This window comes from Haliotis asinina, chromosome 9 (assembly GCF_037392515.1).
Source record: "Haliotis asinina isolate JCU_RB_2024 chromosome 9, JCU_Hal_asi_v2, whole genome shotgun sequence".
Taxonomy (NCBI): domain Eukaryota; kingdom Metazoa; phylum Mollusca; class Gastropoda; order Lepetellida; family Haliotidae; genus Haliotis; species Haliotis asinina.
The window spans coordinates 7,652,408-7,667,194 of record NC_090288.1 but is presented as its reverse complement, the minus strand read 5'-3'; the positions used below and the strand labels follow the sequence as shown (position 1 = coordinate 7,667,194).

Genomic DNA, 14,787 nt, shown 5'->3' with positions numbered 1-14,787 from the left:
GGGAGGGAGGGAGTTTAGTTTAGTTTTACGCCGCACTCAACATTATTCCAGCTATATGGCGGGGGTCTGTCAATAATAACGTTTGGACCAGACATTCCAGTGATCAACAACATGGGCTTCGATCTGCGCACCACAGAACTGATGGCATGTGTCAACCAAGTGAGCGAGTCTCACCACGCGGTTGTCGCCTCCTACGTGTGTTAATGGAATCTGTGTAATCAGGGAATACGCATCACCCCTGGAAGTTTCAGATAATATGTGTCATGTCTGATTCACTCAGGAAATATACTAAATACCAAAAAATTTCAGGATTTAAACATACTCCTTTGTTTTGGGAGGATGTTTTCATTTACATAATCCATCTGTTTGAAAGTTTAGATGTTTTTTTTCTTGTGTGTGGCACTTTTTATGTAAATTTATAATTTATAGCATGCGAAGATAAAACAACGTAATGATTGTATTAACCACATCTCAGATGAAGTAGTGTAAGATTTCTTACTCACTTTCCATGAGTGTAGCGCTTGTGGTTGTAAAAAGTTACGTACTAATCTCCTTTCATTAATCGGATGAAGTAGTACAAGCTTGTAACAACATTTGATCACAGTAACATCAACCAGGATATAAAATAGCTTTTTTCTGCAATGTTAATGAAATTTGCACTATGGAACTGGGAGAAAACTTAAGACCTGTTCAAGACCTTTGAAGAGAACAGAGAGTCCTTGGGCCCGTTTCACAAAGCCCTCTTACCGGTCTGACCTCGAAAAGCAGGTCGTAGACCACCCCTTACCTTTTTACCCCGTTTCACAAAGACCTCGTACATTTACACTGTGTCGTAAACAGCCCAAAATTTAGGATCCCGATTGACTTTTAATGGCGTCAACTATTATGGCACTGTAAATGGTTAAAGCACGCTAAATGATAAGGCCTGAGAAATCTTGAGTCAGATCGAACGTGCTGGACACTCTGTATGATCTTGACATGATGTCGAAATATATACTGAAATCCATTAAAAACACAGTTGGTATTTGTTGTCTTGGAACTTCTATTGATGATTTTGTTCCTGCGATGCAGAGGATGTAGGGATAAAAGTTGATAAAGAGTGATGGTAAGTAAACGTACAAGTCATGAGATTTATGTCGGTGCTGACAACTTGCTGGATTACTCTTGTCAGCGAAGCCGCCAATTTGTAAGAAATCAGTCATAGGTGGTGATGTCATACGTCAACATTGTTGTATATATTAGGGCATTTCTTTGGGGTGAAGGTCGGATGAACAAGTGTAAACAAACACGTTTCCGATAACACTTCCAATACTATGATGTATATAAGGTCCAGATATTTTTTCATGAAACCAGTTTCAGTATCTACCTTTAGCCTTGTTCAATATCACATCATACGTGGATATAGGGTATACATTTTTATTCTTTTGATTGATTGAATAAAAGTTATGACAGTAGTTGACACATTTAGAGGAGTGGACCAGAATTAAACCTTTACACAAGTGTTAGTAGATTATATGTAATCATAATGGCATACAGCGAGACCTAAAGACCTCGTACATTTAAACTGTGTCGTAAACAACCCAAAATTTAGGACCCCGATTGACCTGTAGTAAATGCTTTAGGAGGTCGTAAACACTACTAGTACAAAGTTGGCCCATCAGTGCTATCGGCGGCCGTTGAAGATGGTCCCTAAAGAACATATGATGAGCTACTGAGTGAAATTATTGATGGCACTAACACTTCCACGAAACCCCTTATCAGCATTATATGACACTATACAGTGTGGGGATGAACTAAACTTGATCCGAAGATGCCAACAACTTGATGACGCTCCAGATGGTGTTATCAAGCGAGCCCATTGGGAGAGACAAGATGGTGAAAGAAATATGCTAATGTGACCCGAGATACTCTCGCCCTTCACAAGAACATGTGTGCACAGAGCCAACTCAAGAGAAATAGACCAACTACTAAAGGGATTGTTGTTAAGCAAACTGTCAGAATGACCTTCAGTTCCATATAACAAATTGACATTATAGCCATGCAGTCAATGAGTCAAGGACAGTTCAAGTACATCATGGGTTATCAAGATCACCTAACTAAGTTTTGCGTTCTTCGTGCCCTTACGTTCAAGCGTTGCTGCTGAAGTTGCTTACCAGTCATTGGAAAGTTTCATTTTGTTTGGACCTCCTTGCGTTCTCCTTAGCGACAACGCATCAGAGTTTATTGCCAAGGTTACTGAGGACTTGAAGGAAACGTGGCCAGACCTTGTAATAGTTCACAGCAAGCCTAGGCATCCACAAAGCCGGGGCTCTCTGTTGAACTTTAAACATTCACGATATTTGCACATGCTTTTCAGCAATTTGGTCATAGGCAGCATTTACAATTCCTTCCCGTGGCTTTACGCAGTTCGCTTTCAAGAAGTATCCAGTGTAGCAACGCACATGGCAGTGTATTATTTCCGCATTCCATACTTCTGGTGATGTAACATCCGTAGCAACGTCCGTTTCCTATCTATACTGCATGCTCTCATGTCAGGAACACCGCATTCCTCTTTGAATTAGCTAATTTCGCAACTTTCTTTCGCGGACAACCAACATGCCTCCCAAGCGCAAGGCAGCTGTAAACCATGCCGTGGTAAAGGGACGACCGAAAGCAGTTAGGCAGCAGGCAAAGGGTGTTCGGACTTCTGGTGTTTTCCCCGAGAGCGCCACCCGTCATCCCGAACAGCCCTCAACACCGGAGACTACACCTCGGGAGGTTCGACCTGCAACCACTAACATCAACACGACACCCCAGCTGGAGCCTAGCTTCATCACCCCGATGCCTCAGTCCAACTAAGGTGGGTCTCACTTTGGAAATATTACTACCTTGCCATCAATTTTGTACACCGCCCTTTCTACCTCTAGTCAGATATTATTTAAACTGATTCAAAGTTGAATGGTGCTTTCTTGAGATGATATACGCACATTCTTAAGACAGCGAGCACTCCGCTTTTATAGAAAAAAACTCTTAAGGGCATTTGACAATCTCTTGGAGCATTGCGAGTGTGTTCGGTGTTTCCACAGGAAAGTTCTTATATCTCAAAACATGATGGATCATGGATTTTTTTAATGTTCCCAATTATATTTCTCTACCTGTTGATGAATACCCTCAATTGTTGATAGAATTTGGTATGTCTGAAGTAAGGCGTGAAAACCCTATGCAGACTGAGGTTACTATTCATCAACAAAGCTCTTCGCACATACAAAATTGGTCAAAATGTTTGTTGCCATAAGTGTTCTGTGTGGATTAAACATATCTACAAAATGGACAGAAAACCTAAACCTACAATGAGATCCCAATTGGACTCTATTCACAGAAAGAAGCAAATATTAAGTTGTAAGAAAGAGCACCAAGAAACGTTTCGTGAGTCTAAATATATTCCATTTGTAACTCGTCCAGTGTTTAAATCCATGCTTTGCTCTTTCTAATGAGCCAGTGAGAGCTTAGGATGAGAAGCTTTTAGTTTAAAAGGAAAATCTAGAGAATCTCTCACCTACACTTAGACGAGTTTATCTTTACAACTTTATGAGTGTGAAAATATAAATATATTTCTCTAATAACACAGCATTAGAATACTGTTGAGATATCCCAATGGTTTTCAGTGAGAAATGTTAATAAAAGAATAAAGAGGAAACAAAAGAAATTAACGCCGTCATTATCTGAACACGCTCATCAAAAGCTAAGCTAGCAGATGTGATGGAAACATATCCAAAGAAATCCAGAAGCTACTGGACTCCGTACACTAAAGGATTCCTACCATACCAAATCTACAGCTCAGGAGTCACAGCTTGACAATCCACACCATACAAATGAAATAACTGAGAGTGACCTAAAGATATTACAGTTGCAAAATGATGAATTAAAAAAAGTGATTGTTGAATCTACAGCCGGAAAATGAAACATTTAAAATGGCAGCTACACAAATGAGGAGAAAATTATTGTGTTCCGTAGTATTAACCGATGGTGTTGCTTCAAAACACATGCTACAAATTATACAGGCTGTCTTGAAAATGTTGCAAACATAGCTGCAGATCTCAAATATTTGCCTGAATCTACATTGCCGAAGTGCATGTTAACTTAGGCAAGCATCACTCCTAGGAATATATTGCTTAATTTGAAAATGCCTATCTATGCACTTTACAGACTGATGGCTCCACAGAGAGGTACAATAAATATGTAAACTATGCATTACAGGAGACACTAACTCTCAGGAAGGATTGGAACTGATGTTAGAGGAACTAGCAATATTCATTGATGATAACGAAGAGAAGGAAAAGAAAATATTTTTAATGACAGAGTATTTAATGAAGTTTAGGAACACAATAACATACACGTGGTTAATAAAGAGGCGTTCAAGAATATTGAAAAAGTTATGTTTCAAACTGGACATCTCTATCTATAGACAAACAGAGGAGATTCAAATTAATGATTTTAATTGTGGATTTCATTTCATAGTGGGTCTACAGGACCACTTTGAGGCTAACATGGAAAACGGGAACAGGTAGAATCCAGTGGAAATACAATTGAGAGAGAAAACTCATTAAACATAGGAAATAGGTAGTGCTACCCTTCATAAGGTCATCATGTACAGCATTTCGCAAAGATGAGCGTGAAAATCAAAATGATTTACTGAATTTATTTTTTTTTTATTCATTCAGACACAATGCATTCAATGTACCATTTGCTAATACTTCATACGCATAGTACCACTTACAAGACAAGCTCAATTTATTCGCACCTAGGACCCTGGCAAAAACAAACTAATGAAAAAAATTGAAGCACATGCTCAAGATAAATTAGGCACTGCAGGTGATCGTGCTGTTGGAATTCTGGACAGACACATTACAACTTTGTTGATGAAGTTGATTGTTAAAATTAATATGACTGCAATAGATATTTCACTTTATTATATAATTCTCCAAAGTGTGATGAAGACATAGTCCTTCTGAACAACTTGATGGAAGCTCCTGTTTATTTAATGATCGTGAACCTGTAAAAAATAATGGTTTCACATGAAAGTTGGTGAAAAAACTGAATCTTTCACTTATCAAGCTCTCTCTTTAGTCGTACAAGTTTTCATCTAACTGAGCGTATGCGTATATCATTGCCCTTCTCCGGTGATCATTTAGGAGGCGTCTTATGTTCCAGAACATAACATTGCTACTATTTGCAGGCCTTGGTCGTTTCCTTCACAAAAGTGCAAACACAACTGGTACTGAGAGAATTTTGCTTTAGTACAGACTACCTTGACACTTTGTCATATCAAGAGAAAGAAAGATTAATTGGAAAAAAGCGAGATCAGCTGCACCAGAATTATATGTAAAACGAAAAAGACATCAATCAAAACACACAAAAAAAGAAAAGAAAAAGTAAATGAGAAGGCAGAGAAACAATCTATGATACAAAACAGAGAAATTCAAAATATCTATCAACCCGAAAGTCAACGATTTGTAGTGAAGTCCAGATAAATCCTTTTCTTATTAGAAGCATATGTAAAATAACAGTTCTGAAAGATTTAATGAAATCTGATAAAACTTGTTACAAACATGTTTCAGTCATATTTTAAAAACTTCAGAGAGATAACAAGACAAGCTATCTAGTAAAGACCTTCTAACAAATCTAATCATTCTTTCTAATCATTCTCAGAACGAGAACTGGATTATAAGTGAATCTGTCAAACGGTAGTACTTGTAGTCAACCTGTTTCACTGGGAGAAAAACGTTAACACCAAGTTAACTTCCCTTGAACCCTCTTCTATGAAAACTAGTACAGAGTCTGACCTATGTTATTCATTTATAGAGGGTGATTGTTTGTTTGTTTAATCCTCAACATTATTTTTGAATGTCAACATAATTTGGAAAAAAGTGTCTACTTTATGACATAGAAAGGAACAGGTCTTGCTTGGCCATAGCCAGAAAATGTTGGAATTGTAAAAGAAAATATGTATTTTGTTCTGGACGTGATGTCCGCACACTAAATGGAAGATTATACTTCATGAGAGAGGAAAACAATCATCCAAAACTAGATTCCTTGTATGAAGATCGTGATGGAGTTTTCAAATGATGTATTTCTTCTCTCAGTAACCCATTCCTGACCTTATCCTGAACCTTTGTCTTATAACCTCCCTGCTTTCATACCGGTGACAAGGGGTGGGGCTACTGTTTTTTCAGTTTAGATATACATGTAACCTGATCTAATTATGCCCCGCCGGGCGTTTGGCGCCAAGTGGGGATATGGTATTAGGCTCCGTCGGAATTGGAATGTGTTAAGAACCATTCACTAGATTCTTTCCATATTTCATACCTAGGTTCATCAAAGTGAAAGAAAGGTCTGTCAGGTTTGGTGACCATTACCGTCATTTCAAGGTCACAATGGAATTTTAACCTTTTACCCTTGTCAGGGTCAAGAACCATTACCAGAATTTTCTTCATACCTGCCTGCCTTTCTTCATACATGTAGGATCTATTCGATTTGGGTGACCTTTATTTAATTTTCAAGGTCATGGCGACACTTTGAAGATTTGAGCATGTTAAGCTGCACGTTAAGCTTGTCAGCGAGATATCTCAAGAACCATTCACTGGACTTTCTTCATATTCGACATCAAGCTTCATAGAGGGAAGGTGGAGGGCCCAATAGATTGTTTTTCTTTAAAAATCATAAAACGTTTCGTGGGAGCATTCTAAATGCCTTTCAGGAATTTCAATAAAGGGAAGATACTCGCTAATGATTTACGCACTCTGTGATGGTTGTATGAATGAATTTGAGTGTCGAATCTGCGTGGAGAAGTGGCTCTCACTATTCTGAAAATTGTGACTCCATAATCAAGATGGAACAGTATGAAGACTAACTAGTCTTTCCATATATGTATACGAACTAACCTAAAACTTACGAAAACATTGGTTTAACAATGTCTGTAACCGTCTTTAGAGGAATAATACAATATTTAATACTAAAGCAAGCTTGAAGTACTTTGAAAACAACTTAACCTCCAAATTCGGAGAAATTAGATGCCAATAGGCATTTCATGTACGCCACTTGATGTAGAAAATTATCCTGAACCTTTAAAACAATTTGAAATGTTGCATTTAACATCTGATGAAATCTGATATTGATCACAGGCTTGTTTCAGCAATCAATTATATACGTAAGTTTTCTTCTTCAAAATAACATATTAATCATGCTACTTTAGATAGCAACATCATGGGAGAGTGATCAATAATGCATTAGTCTGGTACTTAGAAACAGTCAATCTACAATTTGGCTACCACTCAAAACCCATAACATAGATCATTTCTTGAAATTGTTGAAACATACAACAAAAGGTTTGTGTGTGCCTTTATTGATCTTTAAAATGAATATGACACTACGTGCAAACATTCTATTGTTGAAAATCAATAACTTTGGATTCATATTCATAAGCTACAGATTCGCCTCTTCTGAGCCCTGTCTGATCATTATGATCATTAGGGTGTTCAACATTCTGTGTATGAAAACTTTAGCATCAAGATCGCCAATGATCATCTAACGACAGGCAATACGGGTACTACCACAGCAAGCATACTTGCACAAGTGCACAATTTCAACCCGATTTGAGAGTTCATAGAGAATTTCACCCAAGTGTCTACTAATATCATATCCCTGAAGGTAAGGGGTAGAATAGGGCTTCAGCAACCCGTCCTTGCCATAAAAGATTAGATTTTTGTGTTTGTTTGGTGTGTACTATGCAGAAAATGAACAAAATTAGATTTTCTTTTCGAGAATATGAAAATTTGAGCATTTATGGGTTCTATTTTGAGATAATTAAAGTTACCGTTCAACTGCTACATGTTTTTACCATGACAAGCAACCATCCTCAAAGATCGATCCATCAATTAAATCGTACTCAATCTTTGACAAAGATTAATGTTTTATGTTTATTAATGCGACAGACAAAATACTGCCTTTGGGGTCACACTGACCTGAGTATTACTGATCAGATAGAGCTGAACCATGTAATTTTAAAAAAGGTACCATATGAATTAAGACACAATCCAGAATCTTGTAAATCTCCCCGAAGCTCGTGCGCATATTTCCAAATCCAACATGCAATGAAACCAGCTATAAGTTACACCTTTTAAGAATATTAGTCCAGATTTGAAGAGATCATTTAAAAAGACGTCGATACACTCTTGAATATTTATTAAAGCATGTGAATACCCCAGTTTGGATCCATTGTGATACACCGCTCTTAACAATATTCCAGTGATTTCAAGGCGCGGCACACAATAAATGAGCTCTACATATGGTGCCCAGCGTGACGAACGAAATCCTATCCATTAGCCTACCCTTCCGCCCATTGTGATGAAAGGATCACGGACAAGCATCTCTCAAGGGGATAAATATTTCATCCCAAAAGGATCTGTTTAAGACACGTTCTCGCTCATTTTTGTTAAGGACTAGGCTTAAGTGACATAGTTTTACGATGTGACAAAATAGATATGGTCGAATTAGATTAGGCCGAATAAATAAATAACCATGATTGTGTTATCATCCACGTGTTCTACAGGAGATATCGCTTGTGTCATGAACGTGTGGCGTCACAATGCTGTGACATCGATGCACTGAAATGGTAGTACAGTGTTGAGAGTCTAAATAATCGAGTCTGTATTAGTTTTTGGTGTTTGTTTGGTGTGTACTATACAGAAAATGAACAAAATTAGCATATGTAAGCGTCGCTGAAATCACCACTTAAAAAGCCATGTTTCTAAATCTATTGTTGTTAGTGTTCTCTGCAATTACTTGTATGTTTAGATACCTTTATTGCAATGTCAGTTCATTGATGGCGAACCCATGGCAACAGGTCAACATGTGATGGAACAAACAAGCTGTCAACGTATAAGCGTATGTTTTGTCACCACAGGTGGTGAAGCTACTGGCTGTAACGGAAGCAATGATTCTGAAGCTTATTCTGCTTAGTTTAGTGACCTATGCTACTGCTGTGATAAAGACAGAACTTGGATTTAAATGGACACAATTTGACAATGTCATCATGTCAACAAGCGTCTTGTATGAAGTTTCAAATCTTCGCGGTCGTATTTGGTGTGTCGCTCGGTGTCTCCAGGACCATGCCTGCATATCTGTGTTTTACAGACGGCAATACCGACGGTGCCAGTTCCATGACGTGTTGTTCATGTCGCCTAAAGACGGAGAGCAAGAGACAGGAACCAGATATTATAGCGTAACGACAAGTAAGTCTGATACCATCAAAACTCCACTAGAGTATTTCTATTTCTTGTTTGAATTTGATTTCTTATAGTAATTGTATATTCGAATTTGTTTCTGTTGATCACGCACTGAGAGTATCAAGGACAAAAACATCAATTTAGTATCGACAGTTGTTGTAAGAAATTGCATAAATATTTTCCTCATTTTAACTCTGTGAGGACAGAATGTTACCCTCATTTGTACGTACGCAGACGTTATGATTAACAATTTTCTATAAATTATGCAACTTGGTTCCTAGAAATTATATGTCACTCCAAAGTGGAATACCCTCGCTCTTTTGATACGAAGACGTATGTTAACAAGACGCATGTTTGCGTCATCTATTGAAGGAGCGATGCAAATCTAGCTAGGATCAATTCAGATGGCAAAAGCACTGAACATCCCCATGTCCCTTGTGTGGTGCTCTCCCTTCAGTTAATTGTGGAGTATAGCCTGTTTTTAGTAAAACTATTTATTTTTTGTTGTTTTGTATGCTTACCTGCTACGTGTACATGTAATTCCGTGATAGTTTTGTAATTTTACAGGCAAGCGTGTCGTTTAAACTTGTTTTCATTCACATGTTGCTTTCACAGACACGATATCGTTGAAATCCTGCCGATCTGACTACGATTTAAAATGGTTTGCCAGTGTCTTTGTGTGTGATGAGTGTCATCAGTAGAGAGGGGTTTTGATGTGTAACTGTTTTTGTTTGTTCTCAGACGCTTGTCCATCTCACTACGTCCACAACCGCCTCCTAAACATCTGCTACCAGCTTCATCTCAACAAAATCAACCGCAACGAAGGTCTTGCTGACTGTACGACAAGAGGAGAGCATCTGGTTGTTATTGACAGTGAGGACAAGCAGGTCCACCTGCTAAAGCAGATTTCCTCCTCATCGGGTTTGTACAGATGCCGTCATATTTACCCATCATTTACAGCATGCTTAATGTGAAAAGACCGCAGAGAAACATACAATTATCTTTTTAGTAGAGCTAAGTAACATAACAGCGTGGATTGAGTTTCTTTTTACTAATTCACTGGCAATACGACCCGACCAGTTCCTGTTTACCAACCCATGAAGGTTCGAATGGTCTTCAGCAGCACAGGCTTGTCGTAAGAAGCGACTAGATGGATCGGGTGGTCAGGTTCACTGGATTGGTTGGCTGATGTCATCGTATCCCAGTTACGTGTCTCTGTGTTCATGTTGTTGATCAGTGGATTGCCTGGACAAGGTTGCAGCCTTACAGCTGGAATATTGCTGAGGGCGGCGTTAAACAGAAAAAACAAAAAAACAACAAACCTACCATGAACTCTTACAACGCCTTCCTGACGCCAGTCAAAGTAAACTTTAGTCTCAAGTACTTTTCGTTACAGTCCACGACTGAATCTCACAAAACCTAGTAGGAGGTCGCGTCAGGTAACCTTTCATTGACCTATGACCGTCCAATCACACGCGAGCTCTAACACCGTTCAAAGTTTATTCACCAAACTTGGCACTAAAACTGTTCAAACACTTGGCACACTGATAGATCTGGTGGTGTACTGGCGCCTTTTGGTAGTTTCTGAATAACATGTTTTAGTCGTTTCCATGGCAACAGGTTTGACTTGGACTGAAAATGGTGGTAGTACGCTTTTCCGAAGCAGAACTCTAAAACCGTTGAATTCTTCGTCACCAACTTGGAACATCTGGTGGTCTACTTGTGCCTTTTGGTAGTTTTGGATTTCTAAATAAAATGTTGTTTTGGTTTTATAGTGATTCCATAGTAACAATTTAGTGGTAGTGCTCCTTTCTGCAACAGAACTTTAAAACCTTTCAGTGCTCTCGTTCCACTTTGCTATATGCACACCTAAACATTTGACATTATCATAGCTCATAGACATATTCATGAAGAAGATTTTGCATTGCAGGGGATATTGATATTGATATTCATTTTTTAAACTTTCAGAAAATTTGGAACACAACTACTTCATCGATGGTTCGGACGCGGCAACCGAAGGCCAGTGGATACTTCACGACGGTCGACCTATGACCTACTTCGCCTGGCGTCCAGGCTTCCCGGCCAATGTCTCCACTGCGCATGATTACATCATTGAAAGCAAACTAATTCAAAGGACCAGTATCTATGTGTGGCAAGACAGGGCAAGCAAAGACACAAAGTACTACATCTGTCAAAAAGACCTATGAAGTCCATGAACGCATGTGATTATTGACTCTGATCCAGACATTCGTATCACCAGAGACCCGGGATAAAATTTATCTTAAACGGACCATGCATGTATATGCTTCTCGTGAGAGGCAACCAAAGGGATCGGGCGGTCAGGTTCGCTGACTTGGTTGAAGCATGTCATCGGTTCCCAGTTTCGCAGATCGATGTTCATGCTGTTGATCACTGGGTCGTCTTGTCCAGACACGATTATTTACAGACCGACGTCACATAGCTGGAATATTGCTGAGTGCGGCGTAAAACTAAAGCCACTCTTTAGTGTCAATAAACTTCCCTATTTTGACCATACCTTCACAAATTATTTCAGGTGAGCGGTTGACTACAGTTTTCGTATGTGTATAACTAGTGGTGCAGGATACACTCACCTTTAAACGAACACCTGCGTTATCACTATTTTATAGTGAGTGACAAACTCTCGTCATATCTCACGGTGACAATCATTGGTTTGCCTGGTTCAGAATCGACGTGTTTACATACGGCAGCTGTAATACTTGTAATAAAACTATATACTGGTGATGCTAGTCACAACTGAAATATCGTATCTGCTTTTAGCGGAGAATTCTTTTGGATGACGGAATATATAATTATACATATGAATATATATATATGACCATAATGAGTATGTTTGCACTCTTTAGGTATCTGCATAACGTAATGATTCGTGTATACTATTCATAAAAAGATACGCATAGATGTTTTGGAGTTTTCTGAGTTTTATTCAACACCTGTTTCTACAGTGACGTCCCAGTGTGTCATAAATCTCTTAATGGCAACATTTCACACAGTTCCATGCATAAAAACCTGACCACCTTGAAAATGTTGTGTTCAAACTGATTACATTCTTTGTGAAAAAAAAACGCCTCAACGTAACCAAAATCATTTGCATGTTCAAATTATGCGAAACATGCAGTAATGCTGTGTAGACCTAGAAATTCCCAGATCATTTGCGACAATTAATTTTGTGATGTTGAGTGATTTGGCGAAATCACAAAGCTGCGACACGATGTTTCACTATTGGTTGATTGGCGTCTGTAGAGTCACTGACTTCTGACCACAGACTGAATGTAAGTCAGAGCACAATATCTTGACTTGTGACACAATACCATCTTTTTTTTACGTGAACAGGGACCCAGGTCTTCGAAGAACATCCGGAAGAACCATTCGGAATTGGTTGAGAGGTGTCGGTCGGAGAGGCAGGATACCTTACTGTGCATCATATATCATGTTTGGGATTACACTTCTTAGTAATGTACAAATTCTAGTACTGTTTTTGGTTGAGTCCCATCCGTGATTCGAACCCACACACTCAGAATCAGGCACCTAGTCGCCAGCAATCAAAGTCAGCCGTCTAACCCACTCAGCCACCGCGACTTCCACAAACAATGAAAGTCGGACAACTGGTAGTCTGGACTGCGTACTTTGTGTACCCCTCTGTTAAGCGTAAATTGGCACGGCTCCCACGGCCGAAAGCTATGATTACACAATGTCATTTAGAAAGAGGCCAAATGTAACATATGTCATATTTGGGATTATACTTATAAAGTACAAATTCTAGTACTTTTGGGGTTGAGTCCCATCCCGAATTCCAACCCGCACCCTCAGAGTCAGGCAACCAAGTACGCATAACAGACCTTTCTGTGGATACTGGTCGAAAACGAAGCTGTGATTTTATGCACTGACGTTTTGTGCATTGTCGGAGTGAAATTTCATGTTTTGATGTATGTGTGTTAACCTGTGTTAAACAACTGGACGCATATGAATAATACCTGTATCACAGCTGATTTGTGGCTAATGCGTTTTAGTTTTGTTTTGTTTTTTCGTTTATTATATTGTTTTCTTCTTTTGTTTTGGTAGATGTTGGGTTTTTTTAAATAGTGTATTTAAAAAATATAAATTTAAATAGTATATTTAAGAAATGCAAAGTTAAGGGGCTAGATATTCAGGGGATTGAGTTCATTAAGTGATCGGACGTTAACGTCTTCACTGTAACGTGCATTATCAGCATCCGTAAATGGCGGCAGGTAGATCGGTTGCGTAACTCAACCGACATCCAGAATTTGAGCTGCCGACATCCTGGCGCGATATAAAATAGACATAGACATTAATAAGCAGTGTGTTTGCACCATCAAGATTTATCAGTGTGCTAAATAATAGTTGTTGTAAACACACAGAAGACTGCAAATTAGTGGGAAATATTCGGCATGCTATCTTCCTGTCGCCATGTTGGGATGCTTGTAACGCAAGGTACCAGCATCACTTTAGGTACAGTGATCTTATCTCAGAGGCTGAGGCTCTCCAGATAACTCCATAACCCACTGATCGTTTCAAGGAAAGCAGATTCAAAGTATCCTAGACAATTTGTAGAGCTTACAGACAATAACCAATCGTAAAACTGATGATTTTTCTTTTGAAAATTTGAACTGCCATTTCAATTTGTCATTGGCTAAGATGGGCGTCCTCATTTTCTGGCTGTCAAGTCCCATTTGTATTAGGAGAAATGCTAAGACAGACTATGTTGCTAAATCTGCTCTCGAAATGTCGAGCAGTGCATTTCCATCCATTGACGTTAAGCCTGTACGTAAATTTGCCTCAATTTCATTAAGTCCAAATCGTTTCCATGGTATCCAAGAAAAATAAAAATACCAACCTGCAAAAAGCACAAGGTATCATTTCAGGATGTGTTTGATGTGTCTACCAAGTTTTGAAACGGAAAATTGGAGATGAAATTTGAGACAAAGTTCAAATTGTTTCCATGGAACTGGAGAAAAACAAGAAGGCCATAATGTGTGGGATCTGTCTCTTATATGTGCCAGGTTAGTTATTTTTCAAAGATTAGAAATGGTTTGGAGTTGTGCACCGGAAACCAAGCTCACCATTCGTTTTCGAAGTCCAGATTGTTTCCATGGAAACTGAATATGTCAGCACTATGTAATTACCAAAAAGGCACCTCACTGGGATCTGTCTCTTATATGTGCCAGGTTAGTTATTTTTCAAAGACTAGAAATGGTTTGGAGTTGTGCACCGGAAACCAAGCTCACTATTCGTTTTCGAAGTCCAGATTGTTTCCATGGAAACTGAATTTGTCAGCACTATGTAATTACCAAAAAGGCATCTCACTGGGATCTGTCTCTTATATGTGCCAGGTTAGTTATTTTTCAAAGATTAGAAATGGTTTGGAGTTGTGCACCGGAAACCAAGCTCACCATTCGTTTTCGAAGTCCAGATTGTTTCCATGGAAACTGAATATGTCAGCACTATGTAATTACCAAAAAGGCAC

The 14,787-nt window shown here is 38.8% G+C and overlaps 1 protein-coding gene across 1 annotated transcript; it reads left to right on the top strand.

Annotated features, from left to right (window-relative positions):
- Window positions 1-8,971: 8,971 nt before the first annotated feature.
- On the top strand, window positions 8,972-11,619 carry LOC137296703 (perlucin-like). The gene is made up of 3 exons (XM_067828528.1): window positions 8,972-9,269; window positions 10,005-10,184; window positions 11,232-11,619. Exons 1-3 carry the CDS (start codon window positions 8,972-8,974, stop codon window positions 11,468-11,470), a joined length of 717 nt encoding a protein of 238 aa, XP_067684629.1. The 3' UTR covers window positions 11,471-11,619.
- The last annotated feature ends 3,168 nt before the right edge of the window (window positions 11,620-14,787 follow it).

Coding starts and splice junctions, on each gene's coding strand:
- LOC137296703 (XM_067828528.1), top strand. CDS start 8,972: ATGATTCTGAAGCTTATTCTGCTTAGTTTAGTGACCTATGCTACTGCT. Junction 9,270..10,004: donor ATATTATAGCGTAACGACAA/GTAAGTCTGATA, acceptor GTTTGTTCTCAG/ACGCTTGTCCATCTCACTAC. Junction 10,185..11,231: donor GCAGATTTCCTCCTCATCGG/GTTTGTACAGAT, acceptor TTAAACTTTCAG/AAAATTTGGAACACAACTAC.